At 37.3% G+C, this 24,323-nt stretch overlaps 2 protein-coding genes, 1 long non-coding RNA gene and 1 other non-coding gene across 4 annotated transcripts; 1 reads left to right on the top strand and 3 right to left on the bottom strand.

The window, feature by feature from the left end:
- The first annotated feature begins 8,337 nt into the window (after window positions 1-8,337).
- On the top strand, window positions 8,338-8,444 carry LOC115715343 (small nucleolar RNA R71). Its single transcript, XR_004011219.2, has one exon. It is a non-coding gene; the product is annotated as a small nucleolar RNA R71 (small nucleolar RNA).
- An 8,291-nt stretch (window positions 8,445-16,735) lies between these two features.
- Window positions 16,736-17,600, bottom strand: LOC133029104 (uncharacterized). Its single transcript, XM_061101579.1, has 2 exons — window positions 17,568-17,600; window positions 16,736-17,474 (listed from the first exon to the last, which is right to left on the bottom strand). The coding sequence occupies exon 2, from the start codon at window positions 17,466-17,468 to the stop codon at window positions 16,971-16,973; it is 498 nt and encodes a 165-aa protein (XP_060957562.1). The 5' UTR covers window positions 17,469-17,474; window positions 17,568-17,600; the 3' UTR covers window positions 16,736-16,970.
- Window positions 17,601-17,625: 25 nt separating this feature from the next.
- Window positions 17,626-18,059, bottom strand: LOC133029105 (uncharacterized). The gene is made up of 3 exons (XR_009683315.1): window positions 17,932-18,059; window positions 17,749-17,841; window positions 17,626-17,669 (listed from the first exon to the last, which is right to left on the bottom strand). It is a non-coding gene; the product is annotated as an uncharacterized LOC133029105 (long non-coding RNA).
- Window positions 18,060-19,934: 1,875 nt separating this feature from the next.
- Window positions 19,935-22,158, bottom strand: LOC133030955 (uncharacterized). The gene is made up of 2 exons (XM_061104080.1): window positions 21,222-22,158; window positions 19,935-21,076 (listed from the first exon to the last, which is right to left on the bottom strand). Exons 1-2 carry the CDS (start codon window positions 22,156-22,158, stop codon window positions 19,935-19,937), a joined length of 2,079 nt encoding a protein of 692 aa, XP_060960063.1.
- Between the last annotated feature and the right edge of the window lie 2,165 nt (window positions 22,159-24,323).

Below are 24,323 nucleotides of genomic sequence, written 5' to 3'. Positions count from 1 at the left end.
TGAAATTTAGGGTTCGATGGACGAAAATACCCCTGGTCCGTACGGGATCTCGCCGCGGCCAAGCTTCCTCTCGCCGCGGCGAGAATTTGCCAATTTTAGGTGCTTTCTGTTTCTCGTAACTCGCCGCGGCGAGCCTCTTCATCGCCGCGGCCAGATATGGAAAAACTCAAAAATTAAGTTTTTCTTCGGCTCAGCACGTCTTTCAATGAATTTCTGCACCCGAGACCTCTTTTACTCCAAAGAACCTGAAAACATAGAAAACAAGCGTAATTCCGTCCCAACACAGCTAAAGATGCACATAAATTGGATCCAAAACATAGGCTAAAAATAGCCTAACAAACTCCCCCAAACTGACTCTTTACTCGTCCCCGAGTAAACTAAGACTAAACTAAGAAAACTGACAATGATAGCTGAACTTTCCAACAATTTAATTGTTACCACCACCTGCACAACTTCAATCCATCAATAACCAGAATTTCAACTTGCCAACTCTAAGAACTAAGTTGAATGTGCAGTTTACAAGTAAGTAATTCATACAAACATAAAGCATCGCAATTTCCACCGATATCACAACTGTTCTAACTTTCCAACATCCCACTAACACATGATCAATAAGTTTGAATGACATACCTCTCTCCACTAATGTTGACAAATTTCTATCTGGAATCAATAGGTCTTTTTCGGTTAAAATCACATGGCTTAGGTACATGGGTAGGTGAGAAGTCATTTAGGCTATACTATACCATAAGCACAATTAACCAAGCAAGCCTAGACATTTATTTTGCTTTCTTTCCATATATCCCAAAAACAGAAATAAGAGATTGCAATTTTTCTTGTGTGTGTACCTCATAATTTTCTTAACTTTTTTTTTTTTTCTTCAAGAAGACACATTTTTTTTTTTTTCATAGGCACAACACACAATAGTCTTATTATTTTCTTCAATCCCTCATTCCTACACTTTATATTTTTTTCACTTACAGCACTTATTCCCCCCCCAAACTTGCTTCAAGGCTCATGGCATAATAAAATATGTTCAGGGTGAAAAGAGTTTAGAATAACAAATTCAGCTCCGTGAAGTGGTGAAATTTTTTTTTAAAACAGGGTAAAGCTCAACTTTGGGTATACAAAGGATAAAACTTTTTTAGGTAGGCTTGAAAGGCTCAATCGATCCAAAGAACATTTGCCTAAATCATTTTCCAAACAAAAATCATCAAGGATTTCGCTTCAAGAGAGTATGTCAAACAAATTCTATTCCATGTTCAATCAGTCATTCCACAATCCAAATAGAACACAAGTGATATGTGAGAATAGCAAATGTTTTAAACCTACATGAATCACTTCCTAGCACACATCCAATTTAATTCAAACAGTTGCAAGTCAAGCACACAGTTATGTTTCAATCCATTGCACAAGTGAATAACAACAATTCAATCCATTTTTCAATTTAGCTATCACGCAAGACTAAAAAAAAAACTAAAACAAACTAAACTAAAACAAATAAACGCGAAAAAAATAAATTAAGTTTCCCCCCCCCCAAACTAAAATGCACATTGTCCCCAATGTGTGAAAATAAACCAGGGTGAGAGAAACTTACCTGAGCCCCTTAGAAGGGGTTTGGCGGCGGTGGCTGGTCATAAGGGTTGAAACGGGGTGGCATGGGAAAATAGTTTGGATCATCCACACCGATATTCATCCTCGTGACAAGTGTGTTCAATTGAGCCACCTGCTGCTCATCGAAGATACTCCTCTGGGCCATGTAATTTTGCATATGCATGTTCTGCTGAATCAGATAATTCAGCTGATTGTGAGTGTACTGCATGGCAGGGTCAAGAGGCCCGACAAGACGTGGTGGTTCGATGTCCTCACGTTCCTCTTCTTCTCTTGCCGGAGGACCTCCTTGAACTGGCGGTTGACCATGAGGATGAGGAGGTTTGAAGCGAAGAACAGTCGCCAGGTTAATAGGGCGCTGTGGCGGTGCCTTTGTATCATATGAGTACTGTGGTACTCCATGTTTCTCACATAGGTCAGTGATTATTCCAGCCAACCCTAGTCCTCCACCGGAAGATCCCTCAACCATGATGTCAAAGGTCGTTCGAACAATATCCCCCACATTCAAATTATACCCTTTCATAATGCCGTAAACCCATTTAAGTCTGTCCATTTGAGCATCAGAAAAATGCTTGTTGGGGAGCATCCTTGCACTAACAAAGTAAAGCCAAGCCTTGGCCACTGGGTTGAGTTCACATCGGTACAATTGGTATGGTTCTCCACTAAGCTCATGGAACCTAAGGCCAGGATACCCTAGAGTCTCAGCAATATCCACATAATTCGTACTTCTCTCATAAAATTGTCGTTTCAAGGGCTGTTCTTCATAAGTGAAAGTTTGGAGATCATAAAGGGCATGAATAGCGGCTGTGGTAGCAGGCACTCTAACCCCCCTAACTCTAACTTTGCCCTCTTCTCTTTCAGGCCAGTTGGCTAAAAATTCCAAAGCTAGAGTTTGATTACCACGCTCAGTGACATCTACGAACTTAGTCCACTGCCTCTGTAGGATTTGATCCCTAATAGATGCAAAAGCAGGGGGAATGTTGGCAGTTTGGCTTAGGTTGACAATGTCTATCCCTCTATCTTCAATGAATGCCCTATCTTTCAATTTCAAAAACCGCTCTTGAGCCTCCATGTTGGTAAACCTAACTCTATCAAGATTAGGGCGTCCCCTAGATGGGTTGGATGATGAAGCTCCCTCCTCATTAACTCTTGACCTCTTTGGACCCATCTCACCAAAAAAAAAAAAAATTTATATCCTAACTCCCAAGAATTTTCAAAATTTCGACAGCACTTCCCCTTAAAAATGGACTTCCCGGGATTAAAATCCCTTTCAATTTAACCCAATTCTATTCACACAATCAATTTCAACAATGTATGATCAACAATTCCAAAAATTTCAACACAAAGTCTAATATTCTCTAGCATTCCACAAATAATCCAATCAAACTTGTGTAGAGAAATTAAAATTTGTTACCTCAATGAAAATCACTCTTTAGTCAACCTCCATTGATGAGAACCTTGAAGCTTTAGGGAAGAAGAAGGTGAATAGTGATTTTTCTGAAATTTGGGTGAGGTTTAGGGATTTTGGAATGGATTTTTAGAGGAAAAGAGTGTTAGATGAGAGAAATAAGGGATTATGATGATTTGGGATGAAAGTTTATGGATAATTTTGAGGAAAATTGGTTTGAATGGGGTTAGATGAAGAAATTAGGGTGAAAAGGGTGGTTTTCGGCTGGAGAAGGTAGGGTTGGAATGTGGGGTTTTGATTTGAAATGTTAGGGATTTTGAGTTTAAAAAGAGCAATCTGACCATTCTCGCCGCGGCGACATGTAGCCTCGCCGCGGCGAGAATCCGTGAATTTATAGGCCATTCTGTAAGTCGAATCTCGCCGCGGCGGTATATACCCTCGCCGCGGCTAGAAATAGCCAAAAACAAGGACTTTCTGTAAGTCCATTCTGGCCGCGGCCAGACATCCCATGGCCGCGGCCACTGACCATAAAATTTTTTTTTTTTTTTTTTTTTCGCAACGAAACAGAATGAACATCAAGAAAAATAACAGTAAACTTAAAAAGAGTTCAACTAAATCAAAAGAACACTTGGGTTGCCTCCCAATTAGCGCTAACTTTATCGTCCTTAGCTAGACGTTGATCGAGATCTTCAAAGTGGCGCCAGAATCATGGCGGACTTGGTTTGATCAAATTGACCTCCCAAGTAGAGCTTTAATCGCTGTCCATTCACTTTGAAAGTATTAGGACTTTCACCTTTTAGTTCCACTGCTCCGTAGGGAAACACTTTGATCACCGTAAATGGCCCTGACCACCTTGATTTTAATTTACCAGAAACAACTTTAGTCTTCGAGTTAAAGAGTAGAACTTGTTGACCAGGTTGAAACTCCTTTCTGACTAGATTTCTGTCATGCCATCTCTTAGTTCTTTCCTTGTAAATCTTGGCGTTTTCATAAGCTTCATTTCGAAATTCTTCCAACTCATCCAACTGTAGTAGTCTTTTCTGCCCAGCAGCTTTTAAGTCCATGTTTAGAGTTCTCATTGCCCAATAAGCTTTGTGTTCTAACTCCACCGGTAAATGACACGCCTTTCCAAACACCAACCGATATGGTGACATCCCAATTGGCGTTTTGAACGCTGTTCTATAAGCCCACAATGCGTCATCCAACTTTCTTGACCAATCTTTCCTTGATCTCTGCACCGTTTTCTCCAGAATCATCTTTATTTCACGGTTAGAAATCTCAGCTTGGCCATTACTTTGCGGATGATAAGGTAGAGCTGTTCTATGACGAACACCATATCTCGAAAGGAGTGCTTCGAATTGTTTGTTGCAAAAGTGACTCCCTTCATCGCTTATGATTGCTCGGGGAGTTCCAAACCGAGTGAATATGTTCTTTTGAAGGAACCGAAGGACTGTTTTACCATCATTAGCTGGTGTGGCTGCAGCTTCCACCCATTTTGACACATAATCCACAGCTAATAGGATGTATAGATTGCTAAACGATGAAGGAAAAGGACCCATAAAGTCTATCCCCCATACATCAAACAACTCTACTTCCAAGATTCCTGTCAAAGGCATTTCGTTTCTCCTTGAGATGTTTCCTGTACGCTGACAACGATCACATGCCTTCACAAAAGTACTAGCGTCTTTGAAAAGTGTTGGCCAAAAGAATCCACTTTGCAACACCTTGGCAGCTGTTCTAGTTCCACTGAAGTGTCCCCCACATGGTAAAGCATGACAGTGATTAAGAATAGAGTACATCTCCTCTTCAGGCACACACCTTCTTATTATCTGATCTGCACAAAGGCTTGTAGAGGATTGGCTCTTCCCAATAATAATGTTTCACCTCAGAAAAGAACTTCTTTAGTTGTTGTCGAGATAGCTCAGGAGGAGTGATATTGGCAGCCAAGAAGTTAACATAATCAGCATACCATGGTACCATCAGACTTTCCCTCACACTAAAGAGTTGTTCATCGGGAAATTGTTCATTTATTTGTACCTCTTTCGTATTCTGACTTTCTTCCAGTTCTAGTCTTGACAAGTGATCTGCCACCAAGTTCTCAGTACCCTTCTTGTCTTTTATGTCTAGATCAAATTCTTGCAAAAGAAGAACCCATCGAATCAGTCGTGGTTTGGCATCCTTCTTAGTCATCAAGTATTTGATTGCTGAATGATCTGTATACACTATCACTTTATTACCAATTAAGTAGGGTCGAAATTTGTCACATGCAAACACTATGGCCAGCATCTCTTTTTCTGTAGTAGCGTAGTTTAGTTGGGCATCATTCAAGGTTTTGCTTGCATAATAAATGGTTCTGAATACCTTGTCAACCCGTTGTCCCAAGACTGCTCCAATAGCATAATCACTTGCATCGCACATGATTTCAAAAGGTAATTCCCAGTTTGGTGTAGTCACAATCGGTGCTGAGATTAACTTCTCCTTGAGAATTTGGAATGCTTCAAGACAATCTTTCCCAAATTCAAAAGGTACTCCACTAGCAAGAAGATTGGATAGCGGTTTGGCCACTTTGGAGAAATCTTTGATAAATCTTCTATAAAACCCGGCATGACCCAAAAAGCTTCGAACTCCCTTCACTGAAATTGGAGGAGGCAAGTTCTCAATTGTAGATACTTTGGCTCTGTCAACCTCAATACCTTCTTTTGAGATTTTATGTCCCAGCACTATTCCTTCTGTAACCATGAAATGGCACTTTTCCCAGTTCAAAGACCAAATTAGAGTCTTCACATCTTGCTAAAACCAACTCCAAGTTACTCAGACATTGGTCAAACGATGAGCCAAACACTGAAAAATCATCCATGAACACCTCGATGCACTTTTCTATTAAATCTGAAAATATAGCCATCATACACCTCTGAAATGTTGCTGGAGCATTACATAGCCCAAATGGCATTCGTCGAAAAGCAAAAGTACCATATGGACATGTGAATGTTGTTTTCTCTTGATCCTCCGGTGCTATAGCTATTTGGTGATACCCTGAGTATCCATCAAGGAAACAATAGTACTCTTGTCCTGCCAACTTGTCTAACATCTGATCAATGAATGGGAGTGGAAAGTGATCTTTTCTTGTAGCCTTGTTGAGTTTTCGGTAGTCAATGCAAATTCTCCATCCCGTGACAGTTCTGGTTGGGATGAGTTCATTCTTCTCATTCTTCACCACCGTCATCCCTCCTTTCTTTGGAACAACTTGGACTGGGCTCACCCATTTACTGTCTGAAATAGGATACGCTACCCCTGCATCTAACCACTTCAAGACTTCTTTTCTGACAACCTCCTTCATTGGTGGATTTAATCTACGTTGTGCATCAATGGTTGGTTTCACTCCTTCCTCCATTAAGATTCTATGCATTACAGTTGAAGGGCTGATCCCTTTAATATCTGCTAAAGTCCATCCAATGGCTTTTGAATGCTTCCTTAGAACCCGTAATAGCTTATCTGTCTCTACAGAAGATAGGGAAGAAGCCACAATAACAGGAAGTGTCTTATTTTCACCCAAATATTCATACCTGAGATGCTCTGGTAGGACTTTTAACTCTAGTTGAGGAGGCTTTTCAGTAGATGGGGTAGGCTTTGTTGGTATGACTCCTAACTCTTCATAATATTTTCTATTCAGCGGTCCATAAGAATCGAGCCACATAGCATATTCATAAGCTTCCTTACCATCTTGTTCCACCACCTCTTCTTGTACCAAAGTCAGATTAAGAGGATCTTCAGCATGTGTCTTTGTCTCCACCAACTGGTCCACCACATCAATTGCAAAACAGTTGTCACTAGCTGTAGGATAGGGTCATTGCTTTGAGTACATTAAATACAACTTCATCTCCTTGTACCCTTAGCTTTAACTCTCCTTTCTGAACATCAATTAGTGCTTTCCCTGTTGCCAAGAAAGGTCTCCCCAGGATGATAGGAACATTACTGTCTTCTTCCATATCCAGAACAATGAAATCAGCTGGGAAGATGAACTTGTCCACCTTTACTAACACATCCTCAATGACTCCTCTAGGGTGAGCTAGCGATCGATCCGCAATTGAAGAGTTACAGTAGTTGGCTTTGCTTCACCTAGCTGCAATCTTTTGAACACTGACAAGGGCATTAAGTTAATACTGGCTCCCAAATCACATAGTGCATTTATCCCTTCAATTTTACCAATAGTACAAGGAATAGTGAAACTCCCTGGATCTCTGAGTTTTGGAGGGAGTTTCTTCTGTAGAATAGCGCTACACTCTTCAGTTAGAGCCACTGTCTCATAGTCTTCCATCTTCCTCTTCTTTGACAAAATTTCCTTCATAAACTTCACATAACTTGGCATCTGCTCTAGAGCTTCAGCAAAAGGAATGTTAATGTGAAGTCTTTTGAAGACTTCTAGAAACTTGGTGAACTGCTTGTCCAAGCTTGACTTTCTCAGCCTCTGAGGATAGGGTATCTTTACATGATGATCAATACTAATCGGTGGAGACTGTTGAAGTGGAGCTGGGCTATCGCAGCCTTCTCTGCTGTCGGTGTTGGTGTCGGAACTGGTTGAGCATTTATTTCTACATCTACCTCAACTGGTTGTGGTAACTCAGGCCCATCATACTTCTTACCGCTCCTCAGGGTAATTGCCTTGCAGTTTTCTTTAGGATTAACTTCAGTGGTGCTAGGCAAATTTCCTTGAGGGCGGGTTGCTACCTGAGTTGCTAGCTGGCCCATCTGAGTCTGCAGGTCTTTAATTGAAGATCTAGTTTCAGTCATGAATTGGAGCAGTAAATCTGTCTGCAAACTAGAACTTCCACCAGAGGCTTGTTCTTTGATTAAACTGTTGGTTCTGATTTCTTTGTTGATAGAACCCACTATTTCTTCGGTTGTTATTCTGGTTGAACCCATAATTGTTGTTGTTGTTGTTCTGTGAAAAATTCCCCATGGCCTTAGCTTCATCCATTGGCAAATCATCCACATCTGCTTGGCACTCCGAAAAGTGATGACTTCCTCCACATAACTCACAAACAATTTGGGCTTGCTTAGCTTGTCCTGCAATGATTTTAGTCAATGCCTCAACCTGAGCTGTTAACTTTGTGATGGCATCGACTTCTAACACACCAGCTACCTTCTTGGATTGACTCCTTTTTGTTGGCCACTGCTGGTTGTTTAGAGCCATCTCCTCCAATAGATCATATGCCTCATTAGCACTCTTTCTCATAAAAGCTCCGCCCGCTGCTGCATCTATTAGAGTTCTAGTATTACCAACCAACCCGTTGTAGAAGTTGTGAACCAGCATCCACTTCTCTATACCATGATGGGGACACCTCCTGATCAGATCTTTAAACCTCTCCCAAGCCTCATAGAGAGATTCATTATCTTGTTGGCAGAAATTATTGATTTCTCCTCTTAGCTTTGCAGACTTAGCTGGAGGAAAGAACTTTGACAAGAATTTTGTTGCCAGATCATTCCATGTAGCAATAGAATTCGGTGGCAAAGAATTCAACCAACTCTTGGCTCGTTCTCTGAGCGAGAATGGAAACAACCTCAATCTAATGGCATCGTCGCTAACTCCATTAACTTTAAAAGTTTCACAAAGTTCCATGAAGTTAGAGAGATGCAAATTAGGATCTTCAGAAGGGAGACCACCAAACTGAACTGAAGACTGCACCATTTGAAGGATGGCAGGTTTGATCTCGAAGTTGTTTGCATCCACTGCCGGTGGCCTAATACATGACTGCACTCCCGTCAGAGTAGGGAGAATGTAATCTCTCAAGCTACGGCCATTAGCTTGATCTTCCACAGCGCCTCCATTATTACCATTATTACGCCCATTGTTCCCAACATTATTGTTCACATTGGCAGCCATGATTTCTGATGTTTCAGCAGTTGCTGAAACTCTTTCTTGCCTCTTGTTCTTTCGATTCTTCCTGCAAGTTTTCTCAATTTCAGGATCAACTGGTAATATGACTGATTGTCCTTGACGGCGCATGCACTTAGGATTCCTGAAATGAATCAAGAAAATATTGCAAGAAAAAGGTTAGAAAAATCAGCAAGAGAAAATATACCAAAGTAGAAGTTAGTATAATTTTATGTAATATTAATCTTTAACAATTCCCCGGCAACGGCGCCAAAAACTTGTTGCTATATTTTTAAACACTACGCAAGTATACGCAATCAAGTAGTAAATCTCACACAGGTGAGGTCGATCCCACAGGGAATTGGATTAAGCACTACTAAATTATACTTATGATTCTATTCGGTAAATCAAAAGCAATTATGATTTAAAAACAGTAAAATATGAAAGAAATTCAGAAAACTTAATAACACAGTTTAAAGTTGAGCAAGATGAGACAATAGGGAGGAGAATCCTGTTGTTGTTTACCCAAATTGTTAATGATTAATTACTATCCTATTCTTGGAGTGAATGACAGATTATGAAATAACCTAGCTCCTTTCAGATCTTCTAGATTCTAAATCACATGTTATCTAATTAATTCCTTAATTAAACTAACATGAAATCAGCATTAAGTAATAATCTACTCGTCACATAAGTCATGTAAATACTTTCGTTTCACATAGAACATTGATTATCTTAATTTTAGCATTCTCAATTCTCACTTTTCAGATTTTGAATTGAGATCATAAAGCATGCACAAGGTGATCAATCTTAAACATGAAATTAAGAACAAATTAAGATAATTTCACACACAAGAATTGAGGAATGGTAATTAAACATTAACTAGGCAAAACATTAAACAACAATCATCATCCTCCCTAAATGGGAAATTTAGTTCAGAAATAAATCCATAACCATTCCTATAGCAATATTCAACATAAATAAATTAAAGAGGAATAAAGAAAAGAACTGTTGGTGGATGAATTCTGGATCTTCACTTGAATCTCTATGCTCTTCCTGCCGCTCTTAGCTGTGTTTTAGGGTTCCAAATCGCTCTCCCTGACTTCCAATCGCAGTTTTCTATTTATACTTGAAATTTAGGGTTCGATGGACGAAAATACCCCTGGTCCGTACGGGATCTCGCCGCGGCCAAGCTTCCTCTCGCCGCGGCGAGAATTTGCCAATTTTAGGTGCTTTCTGTTTCTCGTAACTCGCCGCGGCGAGCCTCTTCATCGCCGCGGCCAGATATGGAAAAACTCAAAAATTAAGTTTTTCTTCGGCTCAGCACGTCTTTCAATGAATTTCTGCACCCGAGACCTCTTTTACTCCAAAGAACCTGAAAACATAGAAAACAAGCGTAATTCCGTCCCAACACAGCTAAAGATGCACATAAATTGGATCCAAAACATAGGCTAAAAATAGCCTAACACCTATGGCTTGTGGTATACCTGGTAATTACTTACTCTAATGCAAGCAACTTACTTTAGTAAGATGCTGGAGCATTTTCTTTCCAATGGAAATCTATAGAAGCTTCACAACTTCTTAAATATAGATTTTATTTATCTAAGGAAAAGTCTCAACTATTCCAGAGAAGATAAAGCCATGAAAGAAATTCTTAAATTAACAGTGAGAGGTCTCAAATATGCTTTAGTATGCCTTAGACCAGACACCTGCTGTTGAGTGGGAGAAATGAGTAGGTATCAGATTAATCCAGGAGAGGAACATTGGAAGACAATCAAGTAAATCTTAAGATTAAGAAGAGGAACTATATGTTAGTCAATAAGAGTGGTTTTAAAACTCTTAGACTACACCACATCAGATTTCGAGACTTGCCTGTGTGCTAGAAAGTCTGCTGATGAGATGGTGATTACTTTGGGGGTGGAGTAGTGATTTTGGAGAAGTGTAAAAACCTATCTGAAATCTCTTAGTCTACCAGAAAGAGACTGAATGTTAAAAGTTGCAGGAAAGATACTTTTTCAGTCTAAGGAAAGTTCTATACATTTGTGTCAGTGTTCCAACTTGCCTTAACTACTAGGGTTACTTCCTGAATAACGAAAGAGTAGTTGCCCAAAAGTATAGAATCCAGTATCCCAAAAGAGTATACATATAGAGAGGAATTTCACATTATCAAGGATTTTGTGATTAAGGAAGAGTAATGGTGGAGAAGAGGTTGTGTTTAATTCAACCTGTCAGATCCCATTACGAGGAGTTTACTACTATTACACTTGATTGGTATATCAAGGTGTTAATGATTATTTGAAATGCACTTTTTTTTTTTTTTATATTAGTGCAAGTGGGAGTTTGTTGGGTTTTATGCCCTAAATAAAACTCATTTCATATAATCAGATTTACTTATTAATAAAGATAAGAAATAACATTTTATGTTGCATGGTTCACATGATTTATTTCATGATTATATGTATATAATGTATGAATTCTTTTTAAGTCCAGAACATATGAGTTGGTTAAAGATTATAGTGTTGTCAGCACAGTGGAATATAATCTTTATTATATGTTCAAAAGTTTATTCCCTGATTTGTCAGAACACTGGATTTAGACTGACATGGTATAATCAGCGATAGGTATTCTTACACCTTGGAAAAGTGTTATGTCCTTTCCAGGACATTGGCAAAGTTTACCAGTATCGGATGCATGGAGTATGCATTGGAATGGACCGATATTGAACTTTGAATTAGATTTTGAAACTTACCGTAAACATCTATTCAATTCAATATCATAAGTTGATCCTAGATCACATGATCGAAATCCTGATATGGTTAGGCTCAATCTCAAGAGTGTTATTCGTGTTCTTTGATTTGTTAGTTAAGCCTAGTTTTGTATCAGGGTGATACGTACATTTTGGGAACACGGTAATGCAATTGAGTGGGGGAGCGCTAACATAAATATGGAATCTATAGCTTCTATTTGGCAAATAGAAGTAAAGGATGATTTCCTTCGAGCTTAACCAAACGAAGATAAATGGTGGAGATCTCATTTCACTTAGATGAAATATCATTTATACAGGGTTAAGTGTTTTAAGGATAAAATACATTGTAGGGTGTTACGGTAATTTAATCCCTGTACAGTGTAAATCATCTATATAGAGGATCATTGATCACATTAGGGTTATAACAATGGATAACTAATGACGTGTCTATATCGTGGAACATATAGAGCGTTTCTATATGACTGAGAGTGCAATTCCAAGTTCTAAGTGTGGATTCAATGAGGAATTAATAAGTTAGGGAATTTACTTGGTAAATTCGGTTCGACTTATTGGAAGCTCGGTTATATAGACCCATGGTCCCCATACTAGTTGAGGCCATACTGCTTGTAAGACTCAGTTAATTGATTTTAATTAATCAATTATAATTCTAAAAGTTAGACTATGTCTACTTTATGAATTCTCACAGTTTAAGGATGAAATCGTAAAGAAAAGGGTTTCTAGGTTTAATTATTAATTAAGAGACTTTGTATGTCTAATTAATAATTATTTTAAATGACAATATTATTTAATAATCTATTTTAGTTATTAAATAATTAGTTTTGGCATTTAAATGATTAGAATTGGAAAAATGGCATTTTTGGAGAAATAGAAATAAAATTGAGGAAACTGCAAAATCCAAGTGAGGCCCATTTCCCTCTATGGCCGAGCACTCCCTTTGTGTTTCCCAATTATTATTTTTATTTTTTAATTGTCATGTAATTGCTAATCAAAGCCTAACAAAAATAGGAAAGTGGTGGATCACACTAAATAAGGCAGTTGATTGATTACACAGTAATTAAGGAAACTGTTTTATTTGGAAAGTTGTGCTCTCCCTTCTCCCTATATATAGCAGCCCTTGTTCTCTTCTCTTGCACATCATATGAATCCATAAGCCACGAAATTCAAGAGAGAAAAAGAGAGAAAATTTCGAAATCCTTGTGAGATGAGTAGTGCCCACACACATCAAGTGGTATCTCAATCATAGTATGGAAGACTATGGAATTTCTGCATCAAAGAAGGAGAAAAGAAGATCCAGGTTTAGATCTTGGTGATGCTCTACTACAGAAAGGAATCAAGGGCTAGAGATCTGAACGGAAGGAGTCATAATATTCCGCTGCACCCATTGTAAGGTTTTCTAACTTTATATGTGTTTATTTTCATTGTTTTAGAATTCATATTAGGTTGTTAATCCAACATACTTGTTAGTAAATCTAGATCCTGGTAAAATAATTTCCAACAGGAACATCCCATAGTCATTAGATAAGAAAGTGTTTGTTTAAACAAATACTACTTTTCTAAGAGAATGACTAAGTCTGAAAATAAAGTAGCAAATAAAGGAGATATTTTTTTTCTTGATTCCAAAAGTGTTCTATCATCTTTATATGATGATCCCACTACCTCTGTTGTCTTGACACAACCGAAGAGGCTAATACCATTTAGTTTTCTTAGACATAATTCACGGTACCTTGTCGTAGTGGGAGGGTTTCTAGGAACTCACCTTCTTATGACTTCGAAGACACTAGCGATTAAAATCCATTGTGAGTTTAAACAAGTAATGGATTGTCAAGATAAGAAACTAAGAAGAAAAGCCAATAGAACTATGGTTTGATCCATTCACATGGAATAACCTAAAGTTTTCTATTATAAGGACATAAAAGGAAATTTTCGTTTATAAGTCTATTCAATGGACTTAACAAAACTTCCCGTTCCAAGTATTATAGGTTTGAGTTTATCTAAACCTATGGCTTATGGTATACCTGGTAATTACTTACTCTAATGCAAGCAACTTACTTTAGTAAGATGCTGAAGCATTCTCTTTTTAATGGCAATCTATAGAAGCCTCTCGACTTCTTGGCATAGATTTTATTTATCTAAGGAAAAGTCTCAACTATTCCAGAAAAGATAAAGCCATGAAAGAATTTCTTAAATCAACAGTGAGAGGTCTCAGATATGCTTTAGTATGCCTTAGACTAGACACCTGCTGTTGCGTGGGAGTAATGAGTAGGTATCAGATTAATCCAGGAGAGGAACATTGGAAGACAATCAAGTAAATCTTAAGATTAAGAAGAGGAACTATATGTTATACTATAAGGGTGTAGTTAAAACTCTTAGACTACACCACATCAGATTTCGAGACTTGCCTTTGTGCTAGAAAGTCTGCTGATAAGATGGTGATTACTCTCGGGGTGGAGTAATGATTTTGGAGAAGTGTAAAAACCTATCTGAAGTCTCTAGGTCTACCAGAGAGAGACTGAATGTTAAAGTTGCAGGAAAGGTACTTATTCAGTCTAAGGAAAGTTCTATACATTTGTGGCACCGTTCCAACTTGTCTTAACTACTAGTGTTATTTCTTGATTAACCAAAAAGTAGTTGCCAAAAGTATAGAATCCAGTATCCCAAGAGAGTAGGCATATAGAGAGGAATTTCACAATATCAAGGATTTTGTGATTAAGGAAGAGTAATGGTGGAGAGAAGGTTGTGGTTAATTCAACCTGTCAGATCCTATTACGAGGAGTTTACTACTACTACACTTGATTTGTATATCAAGGTGTTGAGATTATTTGAAATGCACATTTTGTTTTATATTAGTGAAAGTGGGAGTTTGTTGGGTTTTGTGCCCTAAATAAAACTCATTTCAATATAATCAGATTTACCTATTAATAAAGATCAAAAATAACATTTTATGTTGCATGGTTCACATGATTTATTTCATGATTATAAATATATAATGTATGAATTCTATTTAAGTCCAGAACATATGAATTTGTTAAAGATTATAGTGCTGTCAGCACAGTGGAATATAATCTTAATTATATGTTCGAAAGTTTATTCCCTGATTTGTCAGTTCATTGGATTTAGACTGACATGATAATCAGCGATAGGTATTCTTACACCTTGGAAAAGTGTTATGTCCTTTCCAGGGCATTGGCAAAGTTTACCAGTATCGGATGTATGTAGTATACATCGAAAGGGACCAATATTGAACTTTGATTAGATATATTAAAATTTACCGTAATATCTATTCAATTCAATATCACCCGTTGATCCTAGATCAAATGATCTTAATCCTGATATGGTTAGGTTCGATCTCAAGAGTACTATACATGTTCTTTGATTTGTTAGTTAAGCCTACTTTTGGGTCAGGGTGATACGTACATTTTGGGAACATGATAGTATAATTGAGTGGGAGCGCTACCATAAATATGGAATCTATAACTTCTATAGGAACTTAGAAATGAAACGATGATATCCTTGGAGCTTGGCTAAACAGAAATAAATGGTGGAGATCTCATTTCACTTTGCTGAAATATCATTTATGCGGAGCTAAGTGTTTTAAGGATAAAATACATTGAGGGTGTAGCGGTAACAATAGTGCCTTTTCAATGTAGATCATCTATTAGAGGGTCACTGATCACATTAGGGTTATAACAATGGATAACTAATGACGTGTCTATATCATGGAACATATAGAGCGTTCTATATGACTGAGAGTGCAATTCCAAGTTCTAAGTGTGGATTCAATGATGAATTAATAAGTTATTGAATTTACTTGGTAAATTCGGTTCGACTTATTGAAAGCTCAGTTATATAGACCCATGTTCCCCATACTAGTTGAGACCCTACTGCTTGTAAGACTCAGTTAATTGATTTTAATTAATCAATTATAATTCTAAAAGTTAGACTATGTCTACTTTATGAATTTTCACTAAGCAAGGGCAAAATTGTAAAGAAAAGAGATTCTAGGTTTATTTATTGATTAAGAGACTTTATATGTCTAAATTAATAAATATATTAAATGGCAATATTATTTAATAATTATTTTTAAGTTATTAAATAATTAGAATTGACATTTAAAAGGTTAAATTGGAAAATTAGCATTTTTGAGAAAATGGGAATGGAAAATTACGAAATGGGAAAGTTACAAAGTGAGGTCCAATCCCTTTGTATGGCCGGCCACATGCATGAGAATTGCCATTTGTAGTTTCCATTATTTTAATGCCATACAATTCTAACCTAAAACCTAGAGGGTTTTCTATAAATAGAAAGTGTTGGCTTCAGGAAACTATGACACAGATCTTTGAACATTAGTTTCTCTCAGAAAATGCCACACGCCCCTCTCTCTCTTTTCTTCTCTCTAAATTTCGAATCCTTTGAGTGAATGAGTAGTGCCCACACACATCAAGTGGTATCTCAATCATAGTATGTAAGACTATGGAAAATCTGCATCAAAGAAGGAGAAAAGAAGATCCAGATTCAGATCTTGATTATGCTCTGCTACAGAAAGGAATCAAGGGCTAGAGATCTGAATGGAATGAGTCATATTATCCCGCTGCACCCACTGTAAGGTTTTCTAAACTTTATATGTGTTTATTTTCATTGTTTTAGAATTCATATTAGGATGTTAATCAAACATACTTGTTAGTAAATCTAGATCCTGGTAAAATAATTTCCAACAAGGTGGTGGCACTACAAGAAAACTAGCTTTTGCCGGCGCATTGTTGCGCCGGCAAAAGTACCCTAACTGCGCCGGCAAAGCTTTGCCAGCGCAGTTGTGCGCCGGCAAAGATTATCTGGGAAGCTTGGTCGATAAAGGACTTTTTACCGGCGCGTATAGTAACTGAGCCGGTAAAACTTCCTTTTACCGGCGAGAAATAACGCCGGTGAAAAATAAGCGCCGGTGTTAAAAAATGGCCTTATCAGCCATGAACCTGCTATGATAAAGTTTTGCCGGCGCACTTTATGCGCCGACAAAATTATTGGCGCCAACAGTCAGATTGGCGCCAATAGTTTTTGCCACTTTTTACCGGCGCACTATTGCGCCGGCAAAAGTATTAAATTTTATTTTTAAAAAAATTTAATTAATTATATTTAATTAATTATAATATTAATTAATTAAATATAATTAATTAAATTTTTTTAAATAATTATAATATTATATTAACAAAATAAACCAACATAATTTACATTAAAAGATAAACCAACATTAATTACTACTAAAATCAGTATATAAACAAAATGTTAAATGTTCGAACCGGATAATAAAAAAAAGTACAGTTCTATAGGCGGGTAATGTCGTCATCGTTGTTTCTCTGAGTCTCGGGAGGCTGCAATGACGATCCAGCACCAGCAGCAGCCGACGATCCAGCACCAGGAGTGGGCAATGGTGGAAGATCCATGGGAGGCAAGTTGAAACCCGGCACAGCTCGAGAAAGATACTCAAACTGATCTTGGAATCGTCTGAGGTAGAGTTGTTGTGTCTCATACTGCTGCCTCGTATGTTGAGTTGTCTGCTCCGCTTCCTCCACTTTTTTCTGTAAAGCCTCGTACTGTTCCATTGTAACAGTCGGTTGGGCTGAAGGATGCGTGGCAGGTGCTCTTTTGGCCCCAACTCCCTTCAGTCTGGGGAGATGGCCAAAGCCTCTAAGATGCCGAGATCGTTCCCCGAGTACTTGCGTCATAACAGGTAAGTCTCGGGGGTACTGTGTAGGATCGACAGCAGGCTCTTCGGGCTCATCTTCAGTGGGCGCTGGTTGAGTTGCCGCTATTTCAACCATTTGCTCCTAAAACAATTAAACAAATAAGTTAAATGGTTAATTTTAACACAAAATAAATTGAAAGAAATAAGTAAAAATTGAATTAAAACGTAAACTTACGTAAGCTTGTTGCGCGAACTCGTTGCGCCAATCGTTGCCTTTATTGTGAAACTTTTGAAAAGTTTCCACCGCAGTTGGCAGTTCTCCTGTGTCGGGGTTAGCCTATTTTAAAGAGAAAATATATTAGTATTGTTATTTTACTAGAAAAATTTAAATGAATGATAGTTAAATATAAACTTACCCCCTCGACAACATGTGAAACAATAGGCTTGGAGCCCCAGCCTCCTAGAAATTTCATCTTACCCCGACTTTCTTTATTTTTCGCTGCTCTCGCCTGAAATTAATAATTTTTCTAACAATTAATTATTTATTATTGACTACATAAATTAAACATTACCAAAATTATAAATTTTAAAAAATGTACCTTTTGTTTGTCTGTGCTCCAATAAGCGATGCAGTCACTCCACACCTCTTGAGTTACTCCCTCAGGAGGTGACATGTCGGCCCTCTCCTGTCCAAGCTCCTCAATGTTTTGTATCCACTTCTTCTTGCAGTCTGACCTCCAGTCACGTAAACCCTTTTACATCTCGTACTCACCGTAGTCTACGAATGTAGGGTTATCTCGTGTGAGGACGAACTTGGTCTGCAAAAAGTTACACATAATACATTAATTACAATTTAATAAGAGTATAGTAATTTAGAAATTAAAAAAATTATTAAGGCATACCTCAAGTCTATCCCAGAGTGCGTTGATGTTAGCTCTACTGACATCTTCCCATTTGAATTTATTAATGGGGATAGACATCCGAGTCATCCATTTGGCCATATTGTTGAATTTTTTTTCTGTTTTTGCCTACGGGGGTGCCAGTCTCTACGTGCACCTCAATTGGTAACTTGGCAGATTGTGTTTTGGAGAGCTCCTCCTCAACATTCTTGCCCTTGTATTTACCTCTGACCCCTTTCTTTTTCGAACTGCTGTCACCTGGTGTAGACATACTACATATACAACACATATTGTTTATTTAAAATAAACTAACATATTGCAAACATATTAAAGAAGAAGGGTTGTAATTTTTATTTTATTTAAAACACTATTTCAATTACAATTCATCATCCTCATCATCAGTTACATATACAGCATTATCATCACTGTCACTCTCTAATTCTAAGGAGTTGTCTTCTTCGGTATTTAGACCCTCATTGTCATCATCGACAATGAAATTATCTAATTGTTGAGGCTGTGAATTCACACGATGGATGTTTGCAACTTCAGTTGGGTCGACATCATGGCGAACATAGTCAACATCATCCAATTGTGGAAGTTGAACAACGAACTCGGTTTCAGCTGAATTGTTTTCCTGTACAAAGGGTGTCTCACCATCCGTGTCCGGGAAGTCCCAAACATTGCGCGGTATGTACTCATTTACAATCAACCAGTCTTTGCCGTTCCTTAAATCAGGAATGTAGTAGATCAATTTTGCTTGAGATGCAAGTATGAACGGTTCATTTTGGTACCATTGTCGGTTGACGCAGATGCTAGTAATAACACCGTCACTATCCATTCTACTCCCGTTAGTGTCAAACCACTTACAAAAAAATAAGAGAACACTGTAATCTTTCAAATAAGTGAACTCCATAATTTTTTCAAGTGTGCCGTAAAAATTTTGTCCATCTTCACCGGGGACCATGACACCGCTATTTTGTATTTTGCGGTTATCATCCCTTTCCTTGACCAAAAATTTAGTACCGTTCACTATGCACCCTGAATAAAAATAAATTGATGTATTCGCTGGGTTAGCGATAGCATACAACTCATCTGACACTGCACCCTGATTGCTCAACCGTAGTTCATTAATCTACATATCAGGAAAAATATTAAATTAAGAAAAGTTGAACAGTTATTGAGAACAAGATTAAGAGTATTGAGAGGCAACAAGGCTTACTTGAGTTTTGAACCATTCAGGGAACTCAGTCTCTTGCACTGTCTCAATATTGCCTACACCCCTTGCTTGAAGCAACTCCTTGTGCTCACTATATAATATAATGTACTTAGTAAATTAAGAATTTTTTAGATGAAGTCGACTATATATTGTGTGTTTGTGTTTATGGAATTTATACTTACTTGATATACGGTTCAACCTCTGTGCAATTGTTCAAAATGTACCACTCTGCCTTACGCTTGCTTTGCATGGGTAAGGTGTCGACTGTCCTCATACCTAGGGGTCAGCCAACATGCTTGAATACAGAAAATTGTCGAGTTGGCATGTTTTGGACAATGTCATTGTTCCGGTCAGGACGGTTGAATCGAGTTTCCACTTCTCGAAAGTACATTGAGCAAAAGGTTAATGCCTCATTAACCACAAAAGATTCAGCAATAGAGCCTTCCGGACGGGCATGATTCCTGACATATTTCTTGTACACAGACATTCACCGTTCAATGGGATACATCCACCTGTACTGCACTGGTCCACCTAGTATAGCTTCTTGAGGGAGATGCATAACTACGTGAACCATTATGTCAAAGAAAGCCGGTGGAAAAATTGTTTCTAACTTGCACAAAATAGTTAGAATATTTATTTGCATTTTTTCTAAATCCGAAACATGAAGTGTTCTTGAGCATAATTGTTTGAAATACACACACAGCTCAATGATTGTGTCCCGGATTTCTTTTCTCAAGAAATTACGGATACCTGCCAGTAGTAAACGTTGTAACAACACATGACAATCATGTGATTTGAGCCCGGAAATCTTGCCCGTATCCAAATTTACATTTTTGTCTAAGTTTGCTGCAAAACCGTCCGGAAATCGTACAGACTTTATGAAGTCTGCAAATTCAATCCGTTCTTGAACACTAAGTGTGTAACTAGCTGGAGGCTTCTTCCACTTCCCATTCCGGTCTTCATACAACCACAACTCTCGTCGTATTTGCAAGTCTTGCAAATCCATTCTCGCCTTGTCGGTATCCTTTGACTTCTCGTCGATACTTAGAAGAGTACCTACTAAACTGTCACACACATTTTTCTCAATGTGCATTACATCAAGATTATGTCGTAAGGACTTTGACTTCCAGTACTCAAGCTCAAAAAAAATACTTTTTTTAGACCAATTGAGCTCTTCACTAGAACGCTTCCGTTTCACACCCCCGAACTGTTTGTGTTTTCCAGGCAAAGTCAATGGAATTCGGTCTAATTGAGTTAAAATATCATCCCCCATCAATACAGGAGGTGGTGCTCTCTTCTCAGGCTTACCATTGTACTTTTTGCTTCTCCTTCTCGGATCACTCATTTCGAGAAAGCGTCTGTGGCCAACATATCCAATCTTACTATTTAGGCCAATGGAAGGAGTATGTTCATTGCAAGTGGGACACGCCATATACCCTTTTGTGCTCCAACCAGACATTAGAGCATAAGCAGGAAAGTCATTTATTGTCCACAACACTGCCGCACGCATTGAAAACACAGTTCCGTTGTAGGCATCTCGGGTTTCAACACCCGTCTCCAACAACTGTTTCAGTTCATCAATTAACGGCCTCATGAATACATCTATGTCTTTCCCAGGAGATGATGGACCTGGAATTAATAAGGTCAACAACAACGATTCAGAACTCATACACTTCCACGGTGGCAAATTATATGGGACACAAATAACTGGCCACAGGCTGTAAGAGTTGCTCATGTTGCCAAATGGATTAAAACCGCCGCCGCCAATCCCTACCGACATTTCTAGGTTCAACAGCAAAAGATGGATGAAGGCGGTCAAACTGCTTCCATTCTTCAGCATCCGCAGGATGCCTAAGCACACCGTCTTCTTTTGGTCTCTGCGAGTAATGCCACCGCATATCCTCCGCAGTGTGTCTTGAGAAATATAATCGTTTTAGTCTAGGTGTGAGTGGGAAGTAACGCATAACTTTGTGAGGAACTTTTTTCCCCTTACCCTTTCTTTTCACCCATCGTGATTCGCCACATACAGGGCAAAACTCCTTCTTCTCATTCTCCTTCCAGAAAATAGCACAATTATACTTGCACACATCTATTGAGTCGTAACCCAAACCTAGATTGCGCAATCGCATATTCGACTCATAATGCGACTTCGGTAATTTTGTCCCTTCTGGAAATAGATCAATCAAGATGGACAGCAACATATCGAAAGAGTGGTTGCTCCACCTATTCAAAACCTTGCAGTGCATAAGCTTTACCAGTGCATTTAGGGCTGATTTTTTGCAACCTGGATATAACTCAGCCTCCATCTCCTTAAACAAGTCATCAAACTTGTTGTTGTCGTTGATAGGGGGTTCATTGAAAGAATCAGTAGTGTTAGCAGATTCGTCAAACCCAGGGTCCCCTCTTAACATGTCCGCCAACACATCTGCCATTTCCTCTTCGTCATTTTCAGGAAGTTCAATTGCGGGCTGAGAGAAAGTCTCCCCGTGGAAATACCAGGGGTTGTACGAAGGTTGGATCCCGCTGAGAAATAAATGAACCCTTATAGTTGCAGGTGTGTGGAAATTCACATTCAAACACCGCATGCATGGGCATCGAGCTAATCCGTCAGTGTTCACGTGGTTCGTTGTTACCGCAACGAACTCGTCAACGCCACTTTGAAACTCTGCAGAGCGCCGATGCGCCTTCATCCAACTTCGATTGGCACGCATCTTCCACTATGAAGTAATTAACAAAAACAATTTAAAAAAAACAAGAAAATTTGCAAGTGTCCTAATCCACCTTCTCACTCCATTACTAAAAAGGTAAAGAACCTATCCCATTCAGGTTTGTAATATACATATAGTACAATCTACGCTCTTAAGATTATTTCATTTTTGTAAAAATTTCGGCAGCACCTCCCCACAGTTCTTATAAGTTAGCAAACTTGTAATAATTAAGTTTGCCGACTTACAAGAACGTGTAAGAAGACGTACCAAAATATCTACTAATGAAATAATCAAATAAGAAGTAGATCATACTATAAGTATAAAACAAGCCCAAACTATCCATGCGGACAAACAGTCCTGGATAATTTGGAAAAGCGTATTTAAGAGTCCTTACTGACTCAGCCTCTCCAAACGGGTCTAAGGTATTTCGTGCATGTGTAAATTTAAAAAGAAAAATATTATCACTATGCGATAATGCAAATACAAATACAATTTTACTATCCTATCTTTGGTGTATAACCAAAGAGATCAAGAAAAGATAATAAAAATTTAATTTTATGCTATTTTAATATCTTATGTTCATTTGTACTTACTTTATAATTACACTTACTTTATGCTAATTAGATTAAATTCTTACTATAATTACTTTAAAATTTTATTTTATTTTATTTTTAAATTATAAGTATAAATATTTAAAATTTATAAATATCACTTCATTACATTTTAAATTTTATAATAAACATTAATTTATAATTTTTTATTTTATTTATTTAAAATACCCCCTCTCACTCTCTTCGTCTCTCTCTCTTTGACCGAACTGAAAAAAAAAAAACATATGGTCCGATGGTCGGACCACATGGTCCGATGGGGTCTGACCAATCGGACCCATCGGACCATGTGGTCCGACCATCGGACCATATGCCTTTTTTTTTTTCAATTTGAGGAAAACGAAGAGAGAGAGAGAGAGGCACATGGTGCGATGGTCGGACCACATGGTCCGATGGGTCCGATTGGTCGGACCCCATCGGACCATGTGCATTTTTTTTTGTTCGGTCCGAGAGAGAGACAAAGTAGATAGATGGGGTATTTTTGGAGTTTTAAAAAAAAGTGTCATATTTTTTGTAGTGTAAAATGTATTGGTTTAAAAAAAAAATTTGAACATTTTTAAGTATAGAAAATCAAATTTCCCATTACAAATTACAAACTTTTTAATCTTCAAAATATCATTTGCTTACATTTTCAATTTTGTAATAAATATTCATTTATAATTTTCTATTTTATTTATTAAACTTAAAAATTACAACCTTTTTAAATTCATCACTTACTTACTTTTTAAAATTAAACAATAATTAGTAATTTATAATTTTCACATTTATTCAATTAAATTAAAGATTACAAATTTTTAAAAATAATAAAAAAAAAATTGATTACCTATTATATTTTATAATATATACTAATTTTTTAATATTACTTATTTAAATTAAAAATTACAAATTTTTTAAAATAAAAAAGAAATTTTGATTACCTATTATATTTTATAATGTATATTAATTTAAATTAAAGATTACTAAAATAAATATTTTGATTACTTATTATATTTTTTAATATATACTAATTTATATTTTTCTATTTTATTTATTTAAATTGAATATTATAAAGTTTAAAAATTTCAAATACATTTTTTGGAATACTTTTGACATTTTATGATATACATTATTTTACAAATTTTTATTTAATTTATTTAAATTAAAAATTACATTACATAACTATCTACCAAAATTTGGGCAGCATAACGGCTTAAAAAGCGTAAACCCAAAATTTTCAAAACCTATCAATATAGCACAAACAATCTTTCGATAACAACATATGAAAAACAATAAATCACACCACCGATCAGACTGCAGTATTTTATCACAGAACCTACTTCACTAACATGTATAGGCATACTAACTTATAACAAAACTATTAAATTAATTACTAATATAAAGAAAAAAAAAACAAACCTGAAGCAGTCCAAAAATCAGAACAACAAGCAGGAGGCGGTGCTTCGGGCCGTAAACGGGACCTAATTTCATAAAAATAAAACCCAATAATTAAAATATCAACATACATATACACACATAAATATATATACATACACTTATACTTAAACTTACATATATATACAC

Source organism: Cannabis sativa, chromosome 1 (assembly GCF_029168945.1).
Source record: "Cannabis sativa cultivar Pink pepper isolate KNU-18-1 chromosome 1, ASM2916894v1, whole genome shotgun sequence".
In the NCBI taxonomy this organism is placed as follows: domain Eukaryota; kingdom Viridiplantae; phylum Streptophyta; class Magnoliopsida; order Rosales; family Cannabaceae; genus Cannabis; species Cannabis sativa.
The sequence above is the reverse complement of the archived record's forward strand: the minus strand, read 5'-3'. Positions and strand labels throughout refer to the sequence as shown.

Bases quoted from the DNA above. Each gene is read 5' to 3' on its own strand.
- LOC133030955 (XM_061104080.1), bottom strand. From the start codon at position 22,158: ATGCGTGCCAATCGAAGTTGGATGAAGGCGCATCGGCGCTCTGCAGAG. The intron at 21,077-21,221 runs GTAGGGATTGGC...TATTAATTCCAG, and splicing joins TGTTGAACCTAGAAATGTCG to GTCCATCATCTCCTGGGAAA.
- LOC133029104 (XM_061101579.1), bottom strand. From the start codon at position 17,468: ATGGTTGAAATAGCGGCAACTCAACCAGCGCCCACTGAAGATGAGCCC.